Source organism: Triticum aestivum, chromosome 7A (assembly GCF_018294505.1).
Source record: "Triticum aestivum cultivar Chinese Spring chromosome 7A, IWGSC CS RefSeq v2.1, whole genome shotgun sequence".
NCBI classification, from domain to species: domain Eukaryota; kingdom Viridiplantae; phylum Streptophyta; class Magnoliopsida; order Poales; family Poaceae; genus Triticum; species Triticum aestivum.
In genome coordinates, this window is record NC_057812.1 from 10,051,364 (window position 1) to 10,079,124 (window position 27,761).

Genomic DNA, 27,761 nt, shown 5'->3' on the forward strand with positions numbered 1-27,761 from the left:
CAGCCTCTTATGTACATAAAGAGATAGAGACTGATGGATCCATGTTTACAAGTATATGAAAGATGCCAATATACGGTTAGGCATGAACACTGTTGTAAGTGATTAGTATTTGAAGTAGCGTTCTTAATTATTTTTAACGAATAGGTTCGAGAGCTTCAAGAGTCGAGGACAATTCTGCGGTCTAATAGTTGATTTGAGAAAAGTGCATGACGAACACCCGTTTTGTATGGTTGACCATTGTGTGTGCATTCATTGTTACTCTTTATTGTCTGATTTCGTATCCTTGCGCCCATTCGGGTTCACGCGGAGTTATTGTTGATCAATGTGATTTTTATATGGATGCTCGGATGTTCCACTGGATATTTATTTCTGAAAGCCTGGACGGTGAGGACGTCACACATGTCAAAGCCGAAGTGTCGGTGGCATAAGGCATGGTGTGAATAATCTGGTGGGCTTGAGCAAGGTCGGCGAGGACGCCACACGTGTTGAATCTGAAAGTGTCGATGGTATAAAGCATTGTGTGGACATTCCAGAATGCTCACTACAAGAGAAAGTTCTTACAAATGCATGGTTTCTTGTTGGGATGGTTATAGCCTTTCTAAGATTGTGCTTTCAGATATATTTTTGTGTTCCCATCTGAAATCATGGAGTTCCTCGTTTACTGATGTTCTATATTGTGCTTGCTGAGTATTTTTGTACTCACTCTTGCATACATATGGATTTCTGGTACTAAAGGACACTGGTAGAAAACAGGGCTTTGGTCACAGCCCAATATACACATTGGTACCGGTTGCACTACGAACCGGGACTAATGTGAGCATTAGTCCCGGTTCGAGCGGCTAAAGGCATTAGTCCCGGTTCAAATGAGACCTTTAGTCCCGGTTTGAGACACGAACCGGGACTAAAGGGCATCACACCCTTTAGTCCCGGTTCGTGTCTCATACTGGGACTAAAGGGGTTCGTGTCTCAAACTCTACCCCCCCCTTATCGCCATTTCAGATTTGAAAAAACAACAGAAAATGATAAAAACTTCAAAAAATAAAATCCTTTGAGATGTAGTTATATTAGTACATCTACTAGTTAGGAAAATTTAAAAACTTAAATTTGTAGATGTTTTGCAAAAATGTGTTATGAAAAAGTAAAAGGGCTATAACTTTTGCATACGATGTCGGAAAAAATGTATAATATATCAAAATGTTCAACACGAAAATCCGAATCCTGTAAAGCGTATGGTTCAACAAGTATCTTGGTATGGGTTACAAGTGGATGTGAAAACTTCTTTTACACATTACGAACATTTTATTCATAGTTCTTCAAAAAGAAAACACACACTACAAAACCGATGGAAGACCACAATTGGTAGCATGTTATACGGTTACTATAGGATACGCTGTTACACAAACAAAATGTACGCATGCTCCACAGCTCCCCGTCACAAGTAGCGAGTCAGAGCTGCAAATCCATGTACATATAGATTATTACACTTCGGTATGTCACCTGTGTGACCACACAAGAGAATTTAATGCATGTATCACATTCATATGCAGGTGATACTGATAGTACATATAGTAATCTATGGAGCTTAATTAGGGCAGCGGAAGTCTTTCGGCACTCTCTTGCCGCACTGGTTGACGAGCACCTCGATGGCGATGGGCAGCATGAGGTTGATGTTGAGGGCCTTGACCTTGATGGTGGTGCAAAGGCAGAGAGCAGCGTCGAGGTCGGCAACGCCGGACAGCAGCGGGCAGCATGTATTCCTGGCGCTACTGCCGATCACCGCGTGCAACAGCCCATTGAGCGCGTCCACGCACGCAAGTAGCTTCAGTGTGTCCACGGGGCACTTGCCGGTCGATGTAGCCGGCGCTGGGGCCGGGGCTGGGGGTGGCGTCGGAGTCACAGGGGTGGGTGCTGGCGGCATCACGAGGGTCGGTGTTGGGGCCATCGGGATTGGCGTTGGAGAGACAGGGGTTGGTGCTGGCATCGGAGTCACAAGGGTTGGTGATGGCGGTATCATAGGAGTCGGTGTTGGGGCCACCGGAGTTGGCGTTGGAGAAACAGGGGTCGGTGCTGGCATCGGAGTCACCGATGTTGGTGTTGGCGGCATCGCAGGGGCCTGTGTTGGGGTCACCAGGGTTGGCGACGGAGAGACAGGGGTGGGTGCTGGCGTCGGAACCACACGGGTCGGTGTTGGCGCCACCGGACTTGGCGTTGGAGAGATAGGGTTCGATGCCGGCGTCGGTGTTGGCGGCATCACAGGGATAGTGTTGGAAATATGCCCTAGAGGCAATAATAAAAGCATTATTATTATATTTCCTTGTTCATGATAATTGTCTTTATTCATGCTATAATTGTGTTATCCGGAAATCGTAATACATGTGTGAATAACAGACACCGACATGTCCCTAGTGAGCCTCTAGTTGACTAGCTCGTTGATCAACAGATAGTCATGGTTTCCTGACTATGGACACTGGATTTCATTGATACCGAGATCACATCATTGGGAGAATGATGTGATGGACAAGACCCAATCCTAAACATAGCACAAGATCGTATAGTTCGTTTGCTAGAGTTTTCCAATGTCAAGTATCTTTTCCTTAGACCATGAGATCATGTAACTCCCGGATACCGTAGGAGTGCTTTGGGTATGCCAAACGTCACAACGTAACTGGGTGACTATAAAGGTAGACTACGGGTATCTCCGAAAGTGTCTGTTGGGTGACATGGATCAAGACTGGGATTTGTCACTCCGTATGACGGAGAGGTATCACTGGGCCCACTCGGTAATGCATCATCATAATGAGCTCAGAGTGACCAAGTGTCTGGTCACGGGATCATGCATTACGGTACGAGTAAAGTGACTTGCCGGTAACGAGATTGAACAAGGTATTGGGATACCGACGATCGAATCTCGGGCAAGTAACATATCGATAGACAAAGGGAATAGCGTACGGGATTGATAGAATCCTCGACATCGTGGTTCATCTGATGAGATCATCGTGGAGCATGTGGGAGCCAACATGGGTATCCAGATCCCGCTGTTGGTTATTGACCGGAGAGTCGTCTCGGTCATGTCTGCTTGTCTCCCGAACCCGTAGGGTCTACACACTTAAGGTTCGGTGACGTTAGGGTTATGAAGATATGTATATGCAGTAACCCGAATGTTGTTCGGAGTCCCGGATGAGATCCCGGACGTCACGAGGAGTTCCGGAATGGTCCGAAGGGAAAGAATTATATATAGGAAGTGCAGTTTCGGGCATCGGGACAAGTTTCGGTGTTATCGGTATTGTACCGGGACCACCGAAAGGGTCCCGGGGGCCCACCGGGTGGGGCCACCTGTCCCGGGGGGCCACATGGGCTGTAGGGGGTGCGCCTTGGCCTTCATGGGCCAAGGGCACCAGCCCCTATAGGCCCATGCGCCTAGGGTTTCCCCCTAGGAGGAGTCCTAGTGGTGGAAGGCACCCCTAGGTGCCTTGGGGGGGAGGGAAACCTCCCCTAGGCCGCCGCCCCCCCTAGTAGATCTCATCTACTAGGGCCGGCGCCCCCCCATGGCACCCCTATATATAGTGGGGGGGGGGGAGGAGGGAGAATACACACCAGCCCCTGGCGCCTCCACCTCCCCCCGTTACGTCTCTCCCTCGTAGTCTCGGCGAAGCCCTGCTGCTGTGACGCCCTGCATCCACCACCACGCCGTCGTGCTGCTGGATCTTCATCAACCTCTCCTTCCCCCTTGCTGGATCAAGAAGGAGGAGACGTCTCCCGTCCCGTACGTGTGTTGAACGCGGAGGTGCCGTCCGTTCGGCGCTGGTCATCGGTGATTTGGATCACGTCGAGTATGACTACATCATCACCGTTCTTTTGAACGCTTCCGCTCGCGATCTACAAAGGTATGTAGATGCATCTAATCACTCGTTGCTAGATGAACTCCTAGATGATCTTGGTGAAACGAGTAGGAAAATTTTGTTTTCTGCAACGTTCCCCAACAGTGGCATCATGAGCTAGGTCTATGCGTAGTTCTTCTTGCGCGAGTAGAACACAATTTGTTGTGGGCGTAGATTCGTCAACTTTCTTGCCGTTACTAGTCCTTTCTTGCTTCAGCGGTATTGTGGGATGAAGCGGCCCGGACCAACCTTACACGTACGCTTACGTGAGACCGGTTCCACCGACTAACATGCACTAGTTGCATAAGGTGGCTGGCGGGTGTCTGTCTCACCCACTTTAGTTGGAGCGGAATCGATGAACAGGGTCCTTATGAAGGGTAAATAGAAGTTGACAAATCACATTGTGGCTTTAACGTAGGTAAGAAGACGTTCTTGCTAGAACCCTAATTCAGCCACGTAAAACTTGCAACAACAATTAGAGGACGTCTAACTTGTTTTTGCAGCAAGTGGTTTGTGATATGATATGGCCAAAGTTGTGATGAATGATGAATGATCTATATGTGATGTATGAGATGTTCATGCTATTGTAATAGGATTCACGACTTGCATGTCGATGAGTATGACAACCGGCAGGAGCCATAGGAGTTGTCTTTATTCTGTTAATGACCTGCGTGTCATCGAGAAATGCCATGTAAATTACTTTACTTTATTGCTAAACGCGTTAGCCATAGTAGTAGAAGTAATAGTTGGCGAGCAACTTCATGGAGACACGATGATGGAGATCATGATGATGGAGATCATGGTGTCAAGGCGGTGACAAGATGATCATGGAGCCCCAAGATGGAGATCAAAGGAGCTATGTGATATTGGCCATATCATGTCACGTTTATTATTTGATTGCATGTGATGTTTATCATGTTTTGCATATTGTTTACTTAGAACGACGGTAGTAAATAAGATGATCTCTCACAATAAATTCAAGAAGTGTTCCCCCTAACTGTGCACCGTTGCGACAGTTCGCTGTTTCAAAACAACACGTGATGATCGGGTGTTTTATTCAGACGTTCACATACAACGGGTGTAAGACAGATTTACACATGCAAACACTTAGGTTGACTTGACAAGCCTAGCATGTACAAACATGGCCTCGGAACACAGAAGACCGAAAGGTCGAGCATGAGTCGTATAGAAGAAACGATCAACATGAAGATGTTCACCGATGTTGACTAGTCCGTCTCACGTGATGATCGGACACGGTCTAGTTTAACTCGGATCATGTAATACTTAGATGACTAGAGGGATGTCTAATCTAAGTGGGAGTTCACTAATAATTTGATTAGTTGAACTTAATTATCATGAACTTAGTCTAAAATCTTTGCAATATGTCTTGTAGATCAAATGGCCAACGTAGTCCTCAACTTCAACGCGTTCCTAGAGAAAACTAAGCTGAAAGACGATGGCAGCAACTATACGGACTGGGTCCGGAACCTGAGGATCATCCTCATAGCTGCCAAGAAAGATTATGTCCTACAAGCACCGCTTGGTGACGCACCCGTTCTCCCTGCAGAACAAGATGTTATGAACGCTTGGCAGGCACGTTTCAATGACTACTCCCTCGTTCAGTGCGGCATGCTTTACAGCCTAGAGCCGGGGCTCCAAAAGCGTTTTGAGAGACATGGAGCATATGAGATGTTCGAAGAGCTGAAAATGGTTTTCCAAGCTCATGCCCGGGTCGAGAGATATGAAGTCTCCGACAAATTCTTCAGCTGTAAGATGGAGGAAAACAGTTCTGTCAGTGAGCACATACTCACTATGTCTGGGTTGCATAACCGCTTGACTCAGCTGGGAGTTAATCTCCCGATGATGCGGTCATTGACAGAATCCTCCAGTCGCTTCCACCAAGCTACAAGAGCTTTGTGATGAACTTCAATATGCAGGGGATGGAAAAGACCATTCCTCAAGTATTTGCTATGCTGAAATCAGCAGAGGTAGAAGTCAGGAAGGAACATCAAGTGTTGATGGTCAATAAAACCACTAAGTTCAAGAAAGGCAAGGGTAAAAAGAACTTCAAGAAGGACGGCAAGGAGGTTGCCGCGCCCGGCAAGCAAGCTGCCGGGAAGAAGCCAAAGAATGGACCCAAGCCCGAGACTGAATGCTTTTATTGCAAGGGAAGCAGTCACTGGAAGCGGAACTGCCCTAAGTACTTAGCGGATAAGAAGGCCGGCAAAACAAAAGGTATATGTGATATACATGTAATTGATGTGTACCTTACTAGTGCCCGTAGTGGCTCCTGGGTATTTGATACCGGTGCAGTTGCTCACATTTGTAACTCAAAGCAGGGGCTGCGGAATAAGCGGAAACTAGCAAAGGACGAGGTGACGATGCGCGTCGGGAATGGTTCCAAGGTCAATGTGATCGCCGTCGGCACGCTACCTCTGCATCTCCCTTCGAGATTAGTTTTAAACCTTAATAATTGTTATTTAGTGCCAGCTTTGAGCATGAACATTGTATCGGGATCTCGTTTAATTCGAGATGGCTACTCTTTTAAATCTGAGAATAATGGTTGTTCCATTTTTATGAGAGATATGTTTTATGGTCATGCTCCTATGGTGAATGGTTTATTCTTTATGAATCTCGAACGTGATGCTACACATGTTCATAATGTGAGTACCAAAAGAAGTAAGGTTGATAATGATAGTCCCACATACTTGTGGCACTGCCGCCTTGGTCACATAGGTGTCAAACGCATGAAGAAGCTCCATGCTGATGGACTTTTAGAGTCTCTTGATTATGAATCATTTGACACGTGCGAACCATGCCTTATGGGTAAAATGACCAAGACTCTGTTCTCAGGAACAATGGAGCGAGCAACCGACTTATTGGAAATCATACATACTGATGTGTGCGGTCCGATGAGTGTTGAGGCTCGCGGTGGCTATCGTTATGTTCTCACCCTCACTGATGATTTAAGTAGGTATGGGTATATCTACTTAATGAAACACAAGTCTGAAACCTTTGAAAAGTTCAAGGAATTTCAGAGTGAGGTTGAAAATCAACGTGACAGGAAAATCAAGTTTCTACGATCAGATCGTGGAGGAGAATACTTGAGTCACGAGTTTGGGGCACACTTAAGAAAATGTGGAATAGTTTCACAACTCACGCCGCCTGGAACACCTCAGCGTAATGGTGTGTCCGAACGTCGTAATCGCACTCTGTTAGATATGGTGCGATCTATGATGTCTCTTACCGATTTACCGCTTTCTTTTTGGGGCTATGCTTTAGAGACTGCCGCATTCACTTTAAATAGGGCTCCGTCGAAATCCGTTGAGACGACACCGTATGAATTATGGTTTGGGAAGAAACCTAAGCTGTCGTTTCTAAAAGTTTGGGGATGCGATGCTTATGTCAAGAAACTTCAACCTGAAAAGCTCGAACCCAAATCGGAAAAATGCGTCTTCATAGGATACCCAAAAGAAACTATTGGGTACACCTTCTACCTCAGATCCGAAGGCAAGATCTTTGTTGCCAAGAATGGGTCCTTTCTGGAGAAAGAGTTTCTCTCGAAAGAAGTAAGTGGGAGGAAAGTAGAGCTTGATGAAGTATTGCCTCTTGAACCGGAAAATGGCGCAACTCAAGAAAATGTTCCTGAGGTGCCTGCACCGACTAGAGAGGAAGTTAATGATAATGATCAAGATACTTCTGATCAAGCCCCTACTGAAATTCGAAGGTCCACAAGGACACGTTCCGCACCAGAGTGGTACGGCAACCCTGTCTTGGAAATCATGCTGTTAGACAACGGTGAACCTTCGAACTATGAAGAAGCGATGGCGGGCCCGGATTCCGACAAATGGCTAGAAGCCATGAAATCCGAGATAGGATCCATGTATGAAAACAAAGTATGGACTTTGACTGACTTGCCCGTTGAGCGGCGAGCCATAGAAAATAAATGGATCTTTAAGAGGAAGACAGACGCGGATGGTAATGTGACCATCTATAAAGCTCGGCTTGTCGCTAAGGGTTATCGACAAGTTCAAGGGGTTGACTACGATGAGACTTTCTCACCGGTAGCGAAGCTGAAGTCCGTCCGAATCATGTTAGCAATTGCCGCATTCTATGATTACGAAATATGGCAAATGGACGTCAAAACGGCATTCCTTAATGGTTTCCTTAAGGAAGAATTGTATATGATGCAGCCGGAAGGTTTTGTCGATCCTAAGAATGCTGACAAAGTGTGCAAGCTCCAACGCTCGATTTATGGGCTGGTGCAAGCATCTCGGAGTTGGAACATTCGCTTTGATGAGATGATCAAAGCGTTTGGGTTTACACAGACTTATGGAGAAGCCTGCGTTTACAAGAAAGTGAGTGGGAGCTCTGTAGCATTTCTCATATTATATGTAGATGACATACTTTTGATGGGAAATGATATAGAACTCTTGGACAGCATCAAGGCCTACTTGAATAAAAGTTTTTCAATGAAGGACCTTGGAGAAGCTGCTTATATATTAGGCATCAAAATCTATAGAGATAGATCGAGACGCCTCATAGGTCTTTCACAAAGCACATACCTTGATAAGATATTGAAGAAGTTCAATATGGATCAATCCAAGAAGGGGTTCTTGCCTGTGTTGCAAGGTATGAAATTGAGCTCAGCTCAATGTCCGACCACGGCAGAAGATATAGAAGAGATGAGCGTCATCCCCTATGCCTCAGCCATAGGTTCTATTATGTATGCCATGCTGTGTACCAGACCTGATGTAAACCTTGCCGTAAGTTTGGTAGGAAGGTACCAAAGTAATCCCGGCAAGGAACACTGGACAGCGGTCAAGAATATCCTGAAGTACCTGAAAAGGACTAAGGAAATGTTTCTCGTTTATGGAGGTGACGAAGAGCTCGTCGTAAAGGGTTACGTCGACGCTAGCTTCGACACAGATCTGGATGACTCTAAGTCACAAACCGGATACGTGTATATTTTGAATGGTGGGGCAGTAAGCTAGTGCAGTTGCAAGCAAAGCGTCGTGGCGGGATCTACATGTGAAGCGGAGTACATGGCAGCCTCGGAGGCAGCACATGAAGCAATATGGGTGAAGGAGTTCATCACCGACCTAGGAGTCATACCCAATGCGTCGGGGCCGATCAAGCTCTTCTGTGACAACACTGGCGCTATTGCACTTGCCAAGGAGCCCAGGTTTCACAAGAAGACAAGGCACATCAAGCGTCGCTTCAACTCCATACGTGAAAATGTTCAAGATGGAGACATAGAGATTTGTAAAGTACATACGGACCTGAATGTAGCAGATCCGTTGACTAAACCTCTCCCTAGAGCAAAACATGATCAACACCAGAATTCCATGGGTGTTCGATTCATCACAATGTAACTAGATTATTGACTCTAGTGCAAGTGGGAGACTGTTGGAAATATGCCCTAGAGGCAATAATAAAAGCATTATTATTATATTTCCTTGTTCATGATAATTGTCTTTATTCATGCTATAATTGTGTTATCCGGAAATCGTAATACATGTGTGAATAACAGACACCAACATGTCCCTAGTGAGCCTCTAGTTGACTAGCTCGTTGATCAACAGATAGTCATGGTTTCCTGACTATGGACACTGGATGTCATTGATAACGAGATCACATCATTGGGAGAATGATGTGATGGACAAGACCCAATCCTAAACATAGCACAAGATCGTATAGTTCGTTTGCTAGAGTTTTCCAATGTCAAGTATCTTTTCCTTAGACCATGAGATCGTGTAACTCCCGGATACCGTAGGAGTGCTTTGGGTATGCCAAACGTCACAACGTAACTGGGTGACTATAAAGGTAGACTACGGGTATCTCCGAAAGTGTCTGTTGGGTGACATGGATCAAGACTGGGATTTGTCACTCCGTATGACGGAGAGGTATCACTGGGCCCACTCGGTAATGCATCATCATAATGAGCTCAGAGTGACCAAGTGTCTGGTCACGGGATCATGCATTACGGTACGAGTAAAGTGACTTGCCGGTAACGAGATTGAACAAGGTATTGGGATACCGACGATCGAATCTCGGGCAAGTAACATATCGATAGACAAAGGGAATAGCGTACGGGATTGATAGAATCCTCGACATCGTGGTTCATCCGATGAGATCATCGTGGAGCATGTGGGAGCCAACATGGGTATCCAGATCCCGCTGTTGGTTATTGACCGGAGAGTCGTCTGGTCATGTCTGCTTGTCTCCCGAACCCGTAGGGTCTACACACTTAAGGTTCGGTGACGCTAGGGTTATGAAGATATGTATATGCAGTAACCCAAATTTTGTTCGGAGTCCCGGATGAGATCTCGGACGTCACGAGGAGTTCCGGAATGGTCCGGAGGTAAAGAATTATATATAGGAAGTGCAGTTTCGGGTATCGGGACAAGTTTCGGTGTTATCGGTATTGTACCGGGACCACCGGAAGGGTCCCGGGGGCCCACCGGGTGGGGCCACCTATCCCGGGGGGCCACATGGGCTGTAGGGGGTGCGCCTTGGCCTTCATGGGCCAAGGGCACCAGCTCCTATAGGCCCATGCGCCTAGGGTTTCCCCCTAGGAGGAGTCCTAGTGGTGGAAGGCACCCCTAGGTGCCTTGGGGGGGAGGGAAACCTCCCCTAGGCCGCCGCCCCCCTAGTAGATCTCATCTACTAGGGCCGGCGCCCCCCCATGGCACCCCTATATATAGTGGGGGGGGGAGGAGGGAGAATTACACACCAGCCCCTGGCGCCTCCACCTCCCCCCGTTACGTCTCTCCCTCGTAGTCTCGGCGAAGCCCTGCTGCTGTGACGCCCTGCATCCACCACCACGCCGTCGTGCTGCTGGATCTTCATCAACCTCTCCTTCCCCCTTGCTGGATCAAGAAGGAGGAGACGTCTCCCGTCCCGTACGTGTGTTGAACGCGGAGGTGCCGTCCGTTCGGCGCTGGTCATCGGTGATTTGGATCACGTCGAGTACGACTACATCATCACCGTTCTTTTGAACGCTTCCGCTCGCGATCTACAAAGGTATGTAGATGCATCTAATCACTCGTTGCTAGATGAACTCCTAGATGATCTTGGTGAAACGAGTAGGAAATTTTTTGTTTTCTGCAACGTTCCCCAACAGATAGGTCTTGGGGCCACCGGGTTTGGCGTTGGAGATACAGGGGTCGGTGCCGGCGTTGGTGCCATAGGCATCTGTGTCGGCGGCATCATGGTTGTAGGTGTTGGGGCCACCGGTGTTGGTGTTGGAGAGAGAGGAGCTGGTACCGGTGTTGGAGTTATAGGGGTTGGTATTGGAGGCATCATAGGGGTCGGTGCCGATGTTGGAGTTACAGAGGCCGGTATGGGCGTGGGTGCCGGAGTGTTTGTAGGTGGAGGGATGAAGACAGTCGGGGTCGGTGCCGGCGTCGGAGTCACCGGGGTGAGTGTGGGTGTGGTTGAGGGCATGGGAGTTTGTGAAGGTGGAGGGCAGGGTATGGACGATGGTGAGGACTTGTGCTTACACGGTGCAGGCTGGGAAGGCTTTGTGGGCGGGCATGATCGGCATGGCGCGGACTGCGCGAGATGCCCGGCTAAGGAGAGCAGGGCCACCAGCAAGAACGCCGCAATGCGGGCCATGGTCTTGGAGCTTAAGGTCTCGGTGTTGGTATAGCTTTCCTGCTCTTGACTATTAGAATGCCTCGGTATGGGCATGCTTATATAGGCGTGCCGTGTACTGTCTTTTATTTTTCGATTGAAATGGTGTACTTTCTTGGTCGACATGACCAAGCGTGGAGCCCTCTTCCCCCGTGACGCTCTTTCCAGGATTGCCGGACCTGTCCCACTTGCACACGTCTGGATGAAATTAACACACCTCATCGTCCACGCTCAGGGACCAACGCTCCACTAGTCTATCTATCTTCTATTCTATACCTAATCTTATATCTTATATTTACTAATTGAAAGCACCATACAAGACACCACCACCACGTTAATCCTAGGAATTAATAACTTTTAGCCATCCGATTAATTTACTGAGTGTCTATGGCCGTTGGATGAAACCTCTCCTATCCCACGTATTCCAATCGTCATCCCCTTGGAATCTTTGTATTTCCCACGCAAAGGAAAAACAGAAACCTCTCCTATCCCATGTACGCCAATTGTCCTTCACTTGGTCTCTCTCTATTTCCCTTGATGAAAAGAAAAAACAGGAACCTCTCCTATCCCACGTACGCCAATGGTCCTCGCCTTGGTCTTTCTATTCCCCACGAAATAGAAAACAGGAATCTGAAATCTGAGCGTCTCTCCTCCTGCGTCTCTCCTCCTAGATTTGGCAGCAATAAGTTTAAATTGGTAACCTTCCGATTGCTTAGGTGCGTGGTGGAGATGGGACAAGCAGCCGTCTCTGCCTCCCTGTGGCTTCTACAGGAACGCATTGGCAGCATGCACCGCCGGCGATCTCTGCGGCAGCAGCATCACGTACGTGGTGGACCTCATGAGGAAGGACAAGGTGAGGATCGCATGAACATCCAGCACCCTGCTCGCCTGGAAGTGAGCGGAGATCGTGTCGGACCTCTGCCATGCCGGGTTCAAAGACTGATCTGATGTGGAGAAAGCCTATTTTCAGCGGCCCTACCAGGGAGGACGGGCCTACAGATCTTTCCAGGTGTTAAAACCATCATCCAGCCCACGAATCACAAGGATGATTATGAGACATTTTTTGTTGTCTAATTGCCCTGGAGACTCCAAGGAAAGGATCAGACAGAGACATCTTTCGTACCTTCAGCCGGAAGCCTGTACTCAGCTGCGAAACAAGGTTCACTAATCTTGGGTAAGCATTATCAATCAAGTTAAAATCCGAGATGATAACCCAGTTGTTTGGATGCGACCAATGCTTAGTTTATTTTAATTGTACGTATAAGAATGGTGCATTATGTGATTTCTCCTTTCCCAGGTCAAATCAACTTATGGAACAGAAGGTAAAGAAAAGATCATGTTATCAGTACTGGTATACGTGTCATTGCTAGCAAGTTAATCTAGAGCTCTGATCAGTGCTTTATCACCATTTGCAATATTATCAGATTTTGAGTCGTATGGTACAATGTTGTCTGGTGCGTCTCAAAAACAAAATTTGTTATCCAGTGCTTGGATTTGTTGAGACTACTTCTACTGTTTAAAGTTCAATTTTTTGTGACTGCTCACCAGACCCCTGTTCATACATTAGTTCATCTCATCATGGTGGCATACAGTTAGGTTGTATTCAATAATTCTGTATGTATGTTTGCTAGCATGAGGCGTCAATGATTTTAGGTGTTCGACGCATGCCTAAAATCATATGTTTCCATTCCCCTGTTCATTAAATTTATCCAAATTAATTTAGTGCAATACAAGGGTTGGGTCAGTTAGGAGAAAGCGGATTTTGGCCCCCCTTGACATGCATGCAGCACTTGGCATTGTGTGATCCTAATGAAATTATTTGTCAATCTACGAAGTTATCCCTGTTAAAAATATATAATAACATGGAATTATATATATATACCAGTACATATGGCGGAAACCATCTGCTATGTCATTGTATTTGCCAAACTTCGAAATGTTGTTTCTTTCGGTTCAAAGAATATGGATGTCTATTCGAGATTATTCTTCAGCTTCTGTATGGGACATGCATGCCAGCAGAGGAACACCATAATAATGGACAAACTTATACTAAGTTGCAAGTTGAACCTCATATGCGATTGGCCAACTTTTATTGCTTACGCATACTTACATTTAGGATCACCAAGATGTAGGTCAAGGGAGTGGCCAGCAGAGTGATTCTTTCAAATATATGACACTACTACTTAATTTTTTTGTTTCCACATTATATTAGTATAATACAATAATGCAAAACTACATAAAAAATACCTAGCCCATGCAGTCGCACGGGTTGACGACTAGTATCTATAACTACTATTCCCTCCGTTCCAAAATAAATGTCTCAACTTTGTACTAACATTAGTGCAAAATTATACTAATGTTGAAACAGTTGTTTTGAGAAGGAGGGAGTAATAAAGTAATAATCTTCTTCCTCTCTGGCTAGTCATGATTATCTTCTTCCTCTCTGTCTATCTCTCATGGTCGACGGTGGGGCTCGCCGGGGTGAGGTGCCTGCAACTCTGACCTGCTCCTACCTCTCTTCACTTTCTGTCTCTAACTCTCCCCCTCTCCCCTTCTCTCTTCCTCGTAATCTTCCACTATTCTTCACTATAGGGTTAATTTGGGAGGGAGCGTCCCCTAGACGATACCTGGGACCCCGATCGCCGCCACAACCACTGGTCTTCATCTCCTAAATTCAGCCTCTCCGAGCAACCGTACAAGACCCCGACCACCATGTCGTCTTTGAAATGACCATGCGAGCCTAGTTCCCTCTTTCCCTACTCGATTTCATGCCCGGACCCCCCTGCTCGAAGCCGCCGCCATGATCAAGCTCGACAGAATCGGTTGTGCGGCGGCCCGCCTACGTCTGTCGCGCCAGTCACACTGGCGTGCGTCGTCTAGCTACCCCACACCTCGCGCCCTCCTACTGCGGTCATTCGGCTACCTACGGTGAGCCGACGGTGAGCTACCGGCGAGCACATGAACTCAATATCGGGCTTATGTTCCAGGTCTGGACCGGTGTTGACCTTGATTGTGGGCCCATGGCCCACATGTCAGGGAGAGAGAGGGTCTGAGAGAGAAGGTTTTATTTTTACTTTTATAATTTTGGTTTGGCCCACTTGTAAGTGTGTGCGAGAGGGGTGACTCCTTTTTCTAGTTTGGCCCACAAGTAAGTGAGTGAGAGAGGGGGTGAGAGAAAGAGTTTTTTCCTTTGATTTTTCAGAGTTGGTCCCGCATGTGAATGACATAAGGACGCATGGGCAATGATGTCCACAAAACGTATAGTAGACGCTCAACGAGCTTTGGTCAGACAAAAACGACACAAAAGGGCATTTCAATAAGGGAACTAACAACAGAGGGGCAAATTTGAGTATGCATAGAAATTAGGGGCAAATCTGAGTAGTGGATTCGAGTTAGGGGCATAAATGTAAATGTCCATATCTTTTAAACCGTAACTCCAATTTTAACATGTTATATGTGGAATTTGATTAGAAAAATTTGTAGAATCTTAATATGATGTTATTTTACATGTCTAATATTTTTAATGCTATTTATGGTGCAACCTTAGTCAATACAGCACAATTAGTCTTCATTTTGGACGCGGATCCGTATTACAAGTTAACACGCGGCACACAATGTTATGTGATGTTTGGCAAGGAGTGAGCTAGGTAAATGATTATAGTGAGTCTAGTATAATCCATCGGCTTGTTGTATTTGCACCAGGTTCTCACAATGTATGTAATTTTTCTTGGTGTAATCCACGCGCGTACTTACTAATGGACTTAACATTTGTTTTTTAGTGAATACACAAACAATTATTTAACAGGATGAGCATACACTTACAATATTCATGAACATCAGAACTGAATGAATGTTTATTTTGAAAATATCCAAACAAACAACTCTTGTGATAGTCATAAATGTTAATATTGGAACCGATAACTATGATATTAATTTGTGTTCCATCTGCTGCATGTGACGGTGACACATAATTTATAGATCTGGCCTCCGCAGTGTTGAATGGCACCACCCAGATGTTGCATGTTTGTGGCCGTAGGTGCACGATATCAATATGACGAGTCAGAATCAAAATTGAATTGAAATGAAAATAGTTGCTCAGCTAAAAAATGTTTACTCTCCCGTTTGCAACGCAGAGAAACCATGCATTTGTAAGAACTTTCTCTTGTATTGAGCATTCCAGAAGATCCACACAATGCTTTATACCACCTACACTTTTGGATTGAACAAGTGCCGCGTCCAAAACGACCTAGCTCAAGCTCACCGTGAAGGAAATATGCCCTAGAGGCAATAATAAAGTTATTATTTATTTCCTTATTTCATGATAAAACGTTTATTATTCATGCTAGAATTGTATTAACCGGAAACATAATACATGTGTGAATACATAAACAAACAGAGTGTCACTAGTATGCCTCTACTTGACTAGCTCGTTAATCAAAGATGGTTATGTTTCCTAACCATAGACAAAGAGTTGTTATTTGATTAACGAGGTCACATCATTAGTTGAATGATCTGATTGACATGACCCATTCCATTAGCTTAGCACCCGATCGTTTAGTATGTTGCTATTGCTTTCTTCATGACTTATACATGTTCCTATGACTATGAGATTATGCAACTCCCGTTTGCCGGAGGAACACTTTGGGTACTACCAAACGTCACAACGTAACTGAGTGATTATAAAGGAGTACTACAGGTGTCTCCAATGGTCGATGTTGGGTTGGCGTATTTCGAGATTAGGATTTGTCACTCCGATTGTCGGAGAGGTATCTCTGGGCCCTCTCGGTAATACACATCACATAAGCCTTGCAAGCATTACAACTAATATGTTAGTTGTGAGATGATGTATTACGGAACGAGTAAAGAGACTTGCCGGTAATGAGATTGAACTAGGTATTGGATACCGACGATCGAATCTCGGGCAAGTAACATACCGATGACAAAGGGAACAACGTATGTTGTTATGCGGTCTGACCGATAAAGATCTTCGTAGAATATGTAGGAGCCAATATGGGCATCCAGGTCCCGCTATTGGTTGTTGACCGGAGACGTGTCTCGGTCATGTCTACATTGTTCTCGAACCCGTAGGGTCCGCACGCTTAAGGTTACGATGACAGTTATATTATGAGTTTATGCATTTTGATGTACCGAAGGTTGTTCAGAGTCCCGGATGTGATCACGGACATGACGAGGAGTCTCGAAATGGTCGAGACATAGAGATTGATATATTGGAAGCCTATGTTTGGACATCGGAAGTGTTCCGGGTGAAATCGGGATTTTACCGGGTTACCGGGAGGTTACCGGAACCCCCCGGGAACCATATGGGCCATCATGGGCCTTAGTGGAAAGGAGAAAGGGGCAGCCCAAGGGGGCTGCGCGCCTCCCCCCTTCCCCTAGTCCTATTAGGACTAGGAGAGGTGGCCGGCCACCCCTCTCCCTCTTTCCCCCTTGGGAATCCTAGTTGGAATAGGATTGGGGGGGGGGAGTCCTACTCCCGGTAGGAGTAGGACTCCTCCTGCACCCTCCTCCCTGGCCGGCGCCCCTCTCCCCCCTTGGCTCCTTTATATACTGAGGTAGAGGCACCCCAAAACACACAAGTTGACACAAGTTGATCCACGTGATCTATTCCTTAGCCGTGTGCGGTGCCCCCTGCCACCATATTCCTCGATAATACTGTAGCGGAGTTTAGGCGAAGCCCTGCTGCTGTAGTTCATCAAGATCGTCACCACGCCGTCGTGCTGAGGAAACTCTTCCCCGACACTTTGCTGGATCGGAGTCCGGGGATCGTCATCGAGCTGAACGTGTGCTTGAACTCGGAGGTGCCGTAGTTTCGGTACTTGATCGGTTGGATCAAGAAGACGTACGACTACTTCCTCTACGTCGTGTCATCGCTTTTGCAGTCGGTCTGCGTTGGGTACGTAGACAATACTCTCCCCTCGTTGCTATGCATCACATGATCTTGCGTGTGCGTAGGAAATTTTTTGAAATTACTTCGAAACCCTTCAGTGGCATCCGAGCCTAGGTTATTGATGTTGATGTTATATGCACGAGTAGAACACAAGTGAGTTGTGGACGATACAAGTCATACTGCCTACCAGCATGTCATACTTTGGTTCGGCGGTATTGTTGGACGAGACGACCCAGACCAACCTTACGCGTACGCTTACGCGAGACCGGTTCCCTCGACGTGCTTTGCACAGAGATGGCTTGCGGGCGACTGTCTCTCCAACTTTAGTTGAACCAAGTATGGCTACGCCCGGTCCTTGCGAAGGTTAAAACGGAGTCTATTTGAAAAACTATCATTGTGGTTTTGATGCGTAGGTGAGATTGGTTCTTACTTAAGCCCGTAGCAGCCACGTAAAACATGCAACAACAAAGTAGAGGACGTCTAACTTGTTTTTGCAGGGCATGTTGTGATGTGATATGGTCAAGGCATGATGCTGAATTTTATTGTATGAGATGATCATGTTTTGTAACCAAGTTATCGGCAACTGGCAGAAGCCATATGGTTGTCGCTTTATTGTATACAATGCAATCACGATGTAATGCTTTACTTTATTACTAAACGGTAGTGATAGTCGTGAAAGCATAAGATTGGCAAGACGACAACGATGCTACGATGGAGATCAAGGTGTCGCGCCGGTGACGATGGTGATCATGACGGTGCTTCGGAGATGGAGATCACAAGCACAAGATGATGATGGCCATATCATATCACTTATATTGATTGCATGTGATGTTTATCTTTTTATGCATCTTATCTTGCTTTGATTGACGGTAGCATTATAAGATGATCTCTCACTAAATTATCAAGAAGTGTTCTCCCTGAGTATGCACCGTTGCCAAAGTTCGTCGTGCCCAGACACCACGTGATGATCGGGTGTGATAAGCTCTACGTCCATCTACAACGGGTGCAAGCCAGTTTTTGCACACGCAGAATACTCAGGTTAAACTTGACGAGCCTAGCATATGCAGATATGGCCTCGGAACACGGAGACCGAAAGGTCGAGCGTGAATCATATAGTAGATATGATCAACATAAACGATGTTCACCATTGAAAACTACTCCATCTCACGTGATGATCGGTCATGGTTTAGTTGATTTGGATCACGTAATCACTTAGAAGATTAGAGGGATGTCTATCTAAGTGGGAGTTCTTAAGTAATATGATTAATTGAACTTAAATTTATCATGAACTTAGTCCTGGTAGTATTTTGCAAATTATGTTGTAAAATCAATAGCTTGCATTGTTGCTTTCATATGTTTATTTTGATATGTTCCTAGAGAATATTGTGTTGAAAAATGTTAGTAGCAATGATGCGGATTTGATCCGCGATCTGAGGTTTATCCTCATTGCTGCACAGAAGAATTATGTCCTTAATGCACCGCTAGGTGACAGACCTATTGCAGGAGCAGATGCAGACGTTATGAACGTTTGACTAGCTCAATATGATGACTACTTGATAGTTATGTGCACCATGCTTTATGGCTTAGAATCGGGACTTCAAAGATGTTTTGAACATCATGGATCATATGAGATGTTCCAGTAATTGAAGTTAATATTTCAAGCAAATACCCGAGTTGAGAGATATGAAGTCTCCAACAAGTTCTATAGCTAAAAGATGGAGGAGAATCGCTCAACTAGTGAGCATGTGCTCAGATTGTCTGGGTACTTCAATCGCTTGAATCAAGTGGGAGTTAATCTTCCAGATAAGATAGTGATTGACAGAATTCTCTAGTCACCATCACTAAGTTACTGAACTTCATGATGAACTATAGTATGCAAGGGATGACGAAAACGATTCCTGAGCTCTTCGTGATATTGAAATCGACGAAGGTAGAAATCAAGAAAAAGCATCAAGTGTTGATGATTGACAAGACCACTAGTTTCAAGAAAAGGGCAAAGGGAAAGAAAGGGAACTTCAAGTGGAAAGACAAGTAAGTTGTCACTCCTGCGAAGAAGCCCAAAGCTGGACCATAGCCTGAAACTGAGTGCTTACACTGCAAAGGAAATGATTACTGGAAGCGGAAATGCCCTGAATATTCGGTAGATAAGAAGGATGGCAAAGTGAACAAGGATATATTTGATATACAGGTTATTGATGTGTGCCTTGCTAGTGTTTATAGTAGCCCCGGAGTATTTGATACTTGTTCGGTTCCTAAGATTAGTAACTCGAAACTGGAGTTACAGAATAAACAGAGACTTGTTGAAGGGGAAGTGACGATGAGTGTTGGAAGTAGTTCCAAGATTGATATAATCGTTATCGCACACTCCCTATACTTTCGGATTAGTGTTAAACCTAAATAAATGTTATTTGGCGTTTACGTTGAGCATGAATATGATTTGATCATGTTTATTGCAATACGGTTATTCATATAAAATCAGAGAATAATTGTTGTTCTGTTTACATGAATAAGACCTTCGATGGTTATACACCCAATGAAAATAGTTCGTTGGATCTCGATCATAGTGATACACATAATCATAATATTGAAACCAAAAGATGCAAAGTTAATAATGATAAGTGCAACTTGTTTGTAGCACTGCCGTTTAGGTCATATTGGTGTAAAGCGCATGAAGAAACTCCATATTGATGGGCTTTTGGAATCACTTGATTATGAATCAAGTTGATGCTTGCGAACCATGCCTCATGGGCAAGATGACTAAGACTCTGTTCTTCGGAACAATGAAGCGAGCAATAGATTTATTGAAAATCATACATACTGATGTATGTGGTCCGATGAATATTGAGGCTCGCGACAGGTATCATTATTTTCTGATCTTCACAGATGATTTGAGCAGATATGAGTATATCTACTTGATGAAACATAAGTCTGAAACATTTGAAAAGTTCAAAGAATTTCAGAGTGAAGTGAAAAATCATCGTAACAAGAAAATAAAGTTTCTACGATCTGATCATAGAGAAGAGTATTTGAGTTACGAGTTTGGCCTTCAGTTAAAAACAATGTGAAATAGTTTCACTACTCATGCCACCTAGAACACCACAATGTAATGGTGTGTCCGAACGTCATAACCGTACTTTATTAGATATGGTGCGATCTATGATGTGTCTTACCGATCTACCACTATCGTTTTGGGGTTATGCATTAGAGACAGCTGCATTCACGTTAAATAGGGCACCATCTAAAACCGTTGAGACGACACCGTGTGAACTATGGTTTGGAAAGAAACCTAAGCTGCCGTTTCTTAAATTTGGGGTTGCGATGCTTATATGAAAAAGTTTCATCCTGATAAGCTCAAACTCAAATCGGAGAAGTGCGTCTTCATAGGATATCCAAAGGAAACTATTGGATACACCTTCTATCACAGATCCGAAGGTAGGACTTTTGTTGCTAAATTCGGAAACTTTCTGGAGAAGGAGTTTTTCTCGAAAGAAGTGAGTGGGAGGAAAGTAGAACTTGACGAGATAACTGTACCTGCTCCCTTATTGGAAAGTAGTACATCCCAGAAAACTGTTTCTGTGACACCTACACCAGTTAGTGAGGAAGCTAATGATGATGATCATGAAACTTCAGAACAAGATGCTACTGAACCTCGTAGATCAACCAGAGTAAGATCCGCGCCAGAGTGGTACGGTAATCCTGTTCTGGAAGTCATGCTACTAGATCATGATGAACCTACGAACTATGAAGAAGCGATGGTGAGCCCAGATTCCGCAAAGTGGCTTGAAGCCATGAAATCTGAGATATGATCCATATATGAGAACAAAGTATGGACTTCGGTTGACTTGCCCGATGATCGGCAAGCCATAGAAAATAAATGGATCTTCAAGAGGAAGACGGACGCTGATAGTAGTGTTACTATCTACAAAGCTAGAATTGTCGCAAAAGGTTTTCGACAAAGTTCAAGGTGTTGACTACGATGAGAGTTTCTCACTCGTATCTATGCTTGAGTCTGTCCGAATCATGTTAGTAATTGCCGCATTTTATGAAATCTGGTAAATAGATAAACAAAACTGCATTCCTTAATGGATTTATTAAAGAAGAGTTGTATATGATACAACCAGAAGGTTTTGTCAATCCTAAAGGTGCTAACAAAATATGCAAGCTCCAGCGATCCATCTGTGGACTGGTGCAAGCATCTCGGAGTTGGAATATACGCTTTGATGAGTTGATCAAAGCATATAGTTTTATACAGACTTGCGGTGAAGCCTGTATTTACAAGAAAGTGAGTGGGAGCACTACGACATTTCTGATAAGTATATGTGAATGACATATTGTTGATCGGAAATAATGTAGAATTATTCTGCAAAGCATAAAGGAGTGTTTGAAAGGAGTTTTTCAAAGAAAGACTTCGGTGAAGCTGCTTACATATTGAGCATCAAGATCTATAGAGATAGATCAAGACACTTGATAAGTTTTTTCAATGAGTACATACCTTGACAATATTTTGAAGTAGTTCAAAATAGAACAGTCAAAGAAAGAATTCTTGCCTGTGTTACAAGGAGTGAAGTTGAGTAAGACTCAAAGCCCGACCACGGCAGAAAATAGAATGAGAATGAAAGTCATTCCCTATGCCTTGGCCATAGGTTCTATAAAGTATGCCATGCTGTGTACCATACCTATTGTATACCTACACTAGTTTTGGCAAGGGAGTACAATAGTGATCTAGGAGTAGATCACTGGACAGCGGTCAGAATTATCCTTAGTGAAATAAGGATATGTTTCTCGATTATGGACGTGACAAAAAGGTTCGTCGTAAAAAGTTACGTCGATGCAAGTTTCCACACTGATCTGGATGACTCTAAGTCTCGATCTAGATACATATTGAAAGTGGGAGCAATTAGCTAGAGTAGCTCCGTGCAGAGCATTGTAGACATATAATTTTGCAAAATACATACGGATCTGAATTTGGCAGGCCCGTTGACTAAATTTCTCTCACAAGCAAAACATGATCACTCTTTGGGTGTTAATCACATAGCGATGTGAACTAGATTATTGAATCTAGTAAATCCTTTGGGTGTTAGTCACATAGAGATGTGAACCAATCACATAAAGATGTGAACTATTGGTGTTAATCACATAGCGATGTGAACTAGATTATTGACTCTAGTGCAAGTGGGAGACTGAAGGAAATATGCCCTAGAGGCAATAATAAAGTTATTATTTATTTCCTTATTTCATGATAAAACGTTTATTATTCATGCTAGAATTGTATTAACCGGAAACATAATACATGTGTGAATACATAAACAAACAGAGTGTCACTAGTATGCCTCTACTTGACTAGCTCGTTAATCAAAGATGGTTATGTTTCCTAACCATAGACAAAGAGTTGTTATTTGATTAACGAGGTCACATCATTAGTTGAATGATCTGATTGACATGACCCATTCCATTAGCTTAGCACCCGATCGTTTAGTATGTTGCTATTGCTTTCTTCATGACTTATACATGTTCCTATGACTATGAGATTATGGAACTCCCGTTTGCCGGAGGAACACTTTGGGTACTACCAAACGTCACAACATAACTGAGTGATTATAAAGGAGTACTACAGGTGTCTCCAATGGTCGATGTTGGGTTGGCGTATTTCGAGATTAGGATTTGTCACTCCGATTGTCGGAGAGGTATCTCTGGGCCCTCTCGGTAATACACATCACATAAGCCTTGCAAGCATTACAACTAATATGTTAGTTGTGAGATGATGTATTACGGAACGAGTAAAGAGACTTGCCGGTAACGAGATTGAACTAGGTATTGGATACCGACGATCGAATCTCGGGCAAGTAACATACCGATGACAAAGGGAACAACATATGTTGCTATGCGGTCTGACCGATAAAGATCTTCGTAGAATATGTAGGAGCCAATATGGGCATCCAGGTCCCGCTATTGGTTATTGACCGGAGACGTGTCTCGGTCATGTCTACATTGTTCTCAAACCCGTAGGGTCCGCACGCTTAAGGTTACGATGACAGTTATATTATGAGTTTATGCATTTTGATGTACCGAAGGTTGTTCGGAGTCCCAGATGTGATCACGGACATGACGAGGAGTCTCGAAATGGTCGAGACATAAAGATTGATATATTGGAAGCCTATGTTTGGACATCGGAAGTGTTCCGGGTGAAATCGGGATTTTACCGGGTTACCGGGAGGTTACCGGAACCCCCCGGGAACCATATGGGCCATCATGGGCCTTAGTGGAAAGGAGAAAGGGGCAGCCCAAGGGGGCTGCGCGCCTCCCCCCTTCCCCTAGTCCTATTAGGACTAGGAGAGGTGGCCGGCCACCCCTCTCCCTCTTTCCCCCTTGGGAATCCTAGTTGGAATAGGATTGGGGGGGGGAGTCCTACTCCCGGTAGGAGTACGACTCCTCCTGCGCCCTCCTCCCTGGCCGGCGCCCCTCTCCCCCCTTGGCTCCTTTATATACTGAGGTAGAGGCACCCCAAAACACACAAGTTGACACAAGTTGATCCACGTGATCTATTCCTTAGCCGTGTGCGGTGCCCCCTGCCACCATATTCCTCGATAATATTGTAGCGGAGTTTAGGCGAAGCCCTGCTGCTGTAGTTCATCAAGATCGTCACCACGCCGTCGTGCTGACGAAACTCTTCCCCGACACTTTGCTGGATCGGAGTCCGGGGATCGTCATCGAGCTGAACGTGTGCTTGAACTCGGAGGTGCCGTAGTTTCGGTACTTGATCGGTTGGATCAAGAAGACGTATGACTACTTCCTCTACGTCGTGTCATCGCTTCCGCAGTCGGTCTGCGTTGGGTACGTAGACAATACTCTCCCCTCGTTGCTATGCATCACATGATCTTGCGTGTGCGTAGGAATTTTTTTGAAATTACTTCGAAACCCTTCACACCGGACTATTCACACCATGCCTTAAACCACAGACACTTCGTATTAGACATGTGTGACGTCCTCACCGTCCTGGCTTTCAGAAATAAATATCACGTGGAACATCCGAGCATCGATATAAAAATCACATTGATCATCCGTAACTCCGAGTGAACCCGGATGGGCACAAGGATACAAAATCATACAATAAAAAATAACAATGAATGCACACACAATGGTCGACCCTACAAAACAGGGGGTCATCACGCACTTGCCTCGACTCAACTATTAGACCATAGAATTTTCTCGATTCTTGAAACTCTCAAACCCATTTGTAAAAAATGATTTAGAAGGCTAATTCAAATACTAATCACTTAACATAGTGTGTATGCCTAACCATGTACTGGCATCTTTCATATACTTATAAACATGGATCCATCAGTCCTTTTCTCAGAGTCCAGTTTATGTACATAACATGCCAAAAGAATTTCCAACCTATAGCTGCCTAATTCTATTCTTATAGGCAGTTTGGCAGATTGATGCTTGTCCAACAAGGACATCCGCAATATTCATGGCACAAACATCAACCCGAATGGTCCGAATAATTGTCCTTGTTAGATAAGCATCAATCTGCCCAACTGCCTATACGAATAGAATTAGGCATCTGTAGGTTGGAAATTATTTCTGCCTCTTATGTACATAAAGAGATAGAGACTGATGGATCCATGTTTACAAGTATATGAAAGATGCCAATATACGGTTAGGCATGAACACTGTTGTAAGTGATTAGTATTTGAAGTAGCCTTCTTAATTATTTTTAATGAATAGGTTCGAGAGCTTCAAGAGTCGAGGACAATTCTGCGGTCTAATAGTTGATTTGAGAAAAGTGCATGACGAACACCCGTTTTGTATGGTTGACCATTGTGTGTGCATTCATTGTTACTTTTTATTGTCTGATTTCGTATCCTTGCGCCCATTCGGGTTCACGCGGAGTTACTGTTAATCAATGTGATTTTTATATGGATGCTCGGATGTTCCACTGGATATTTATTTCTGAAAGCCAGGACGGTGAGGACGTCACACATGTCAAAGCCGAAGTATCGGTGGCATAAGGCATGGTGTGAATAATCTGGTGGGCTTGAGCTAGGTCGGCGAGGACGCCACACGTGTTGAATCTGAAAGTGTCGATGGTATAAAGCATTGTGTGGACATTCCAGAATGCTCACTACAATAGAAAGTTCTTACAAATGCATGGTTTCTTGTTGGGATGGTTATAGCCTTTCTAAGATGGTGCTTTCAGATATATTTTTGTGTTCCCATCTGAAATCATGGAGTTCCTCATTTACTGATGTTCTATATTGTGCTTGCTGAGTATTTTTGTACTCACTCTTGCATACATATGGATTTCTGGTACTAAAGGACACTGGTAGAAAACAGGGCTTTGGTCACAGCCCAATATACACATTAGTCCCGGTTGCACTACGAACCGGGACTAATGTGAGCATTAGTCCCGGTTCGAGCGGCTAAAGGCATTAGTCCCGGTTCAAATGAGACCTTTAGTCCCGGTTTGAGACACGAACCGGGACTAAAGGGCATCACACCCTTTAGTCCCGGTCCGTGTCTCATACTGGGACTAAAGGGGTTCGTGTCTCAAACTCTACCCCCCCCCCCCCCCCCCCCTTATCGCCATTTCAGATTTGAAAAAAACAACAGAAAATGATACAAACTTCAAAAAATAAAATCCTTTGAGATGTAGTTATATTAGTACATCTACTAGTTAGGAAAATTTAAAAACTTAAATTTGTACATGTTTTGCAAAAATGTGTTATGAAAAAGTAAAAGGGCTATAACTTTTGCATACGATGTCGGAAAAAATGTATAATATATCAAAATGTTCAACACGAAAATCTGAATCCTGTGAAGCGTATGGTTCAACAAGTATCTTGGTATGGGTTACAAGTGGATGTGAAAACTTCTTTTACATAGTACGAACATTTTATTCATAGTTCTTCAAAAAGAAAACACACACGACAAAACCGATGGAAGACCACAATTGGTAGCATGTTATACGGTTACTATAGGATACGCTGTTACACAAACACAATGTACGCATGCTCCACAGCTCCCCGTCACAAGTAGCGAGTCAGAGCTGCAAATCCATGTACATATAGATTATTACACTTCGATATGTCACCTGTGTGATCACACAAGAGAATTTAATGCATGTATCACATTCATATGCAGGTGATACTGACAGTACATATAGTAATCTATGGAGCTTAATTAGGGCAGTGGAAGTCTTTCGGCACTCTCTTGCCGCACTGGTTGACGAGCACCTCGATGGCGATGGGCAGCATGAGGTTGATGTTGAGGGCCTTGACCTTGATGGTGGTGCAAAGGCAGAGAGCAGCATCGAGGTCGGCAACGCCGGACAGCAGCGGGCAGCATGTATTCCTGGCGCTACTGCCGATCACCGCGTGCAACAGCCCATTGAGCACGTCCACGCACGCAAGTAGCTTCAGTGTGTCCACGGGGCACTTGCCGGTCGATGTAGCCGGCGCTGGGGCCGGGGCTGGGGGTGGCGTCGGAGTCACAGGGGTGGGTGCTGGCATCGGAGTGACAGGGGTTGGTGATGGCGGTATCACAGGAGTCGCTGTTGGGGCCACCGGAGTTGGCGTTGGAGAAACGGGGGTCGGTGCTGGCATCGGAGTCACCGATGTTGGTGTTGGCGGCATCACAGGGGCCGGTGTTGGGGTCACCAGGGTTGGCGACGGAGAGACAGGGGTGGGTGCTGGCGTCGGAACCACACGGGTCGGTGTTGGCGCCACCGGACTTGGCGTTGGAGAGATAGGGGTCGATGCCGGCGTCGATGTTGGCGGCATCACAGGGATAGGTCTTGGGGCCACCGGGTTTGGCGTTGGAGATACAGGGGTCGGTGCCGGCGTTGGTGCCATAGGCATCTGTGTCGGCGGCATCACGGTTGTAGGTGTTGGGGCCACCGGTGTTGGTGTTGGAGAGAGAGGAGCTGGTACCGGCGTTGGAGTTATAGGGGTTGGTATTGGAGACATCATAGGGGTCGGTGCCGATGTTGGAGTTACAGAGGCCGGTATGGGCGTGGGTGCCGGAGTGTTTGTAGGTGGAGGGATGAAGACAGTCGGGGTCGGTGCCGGCGTCGGAGTCACCGGGGTGAGTGTGGGTGTGGTTGAGGGCATGGGAGTTTGTGAAGGTGGAGGGCAGGGTATGGACGATGGTGAGGACTTGTGCTTACACGGTGCAGGCTGGGAAGGCTTTGTGGGCGGGCATGATCGGCATGGCGCGGACTGCGCGAGATGCCCGGCTAAGGAGAGCAGGGCCACCAGCAAGAACGCCGCAATGCGGGCCATGGTCTTGGAGCTTAAGGTCTCGGTGTTGGTATAGCTTTCCTGCTCTTGACTATT

The 27,761-nt window shown here is 45.3% G+C and overlaps 1 protein-coding gene across 1 annotated transcript; it reads right to left on the bottom strand.

Annotated features, from left to right (window-relative positions):
- Window positions 1-1,581: 1,581 nt before the first annotated feature.
- LOC123152767 (mucin-2-like) lies at window positions 1,582-27,707 on the bottom strand. Its single transcript, XM_044572229.1, has 4 exons — window positions 27,635-27,707; window positions 27,039-27,587; window positions 26,609-26,929; window positions 1,582-2,157 (listed from the first exon to the last, which is right to left on the bottom strand). The coding sequence occupies exons 1-4, from the start codon at window positions 27,705-27,707 to the stop codon at window positions 1,583-1,585; spliced, it is 1,518 nt and encodes a 505-aa protein (XP_044428164.1). The 3' UTR covers window position 1,582.
- Between the last annotated feature and the right edge of the window lie 54 nt (window positions 27,708-27,761).

Excerpts from the sequence above, each read along its gene's own strand:
- LOC123152767 (XM_044572229.1), bottom strand. The coding sequence starts at position 27,707 with ATGGCCCGCATTGCGGCGTTCTTGCTGGTGGCCCTGCTCTCCTTAGCC. Across the intron at positions 27,588-27,634 it reads TCTCGCGCAGTCCGCGCCAT|CACAAGTCCTCACCATCGTC; the intron begins GCCGATCATGCC and ends GCACCGTGTAAG. Across the intron at positions 26,930-27,038 it reads TGCCGCCAACACCAACATCG|CACCCACCCCTGTGACTCCG; the intron begins GTGACTCCGATG and ends CTCCGATGCCAG.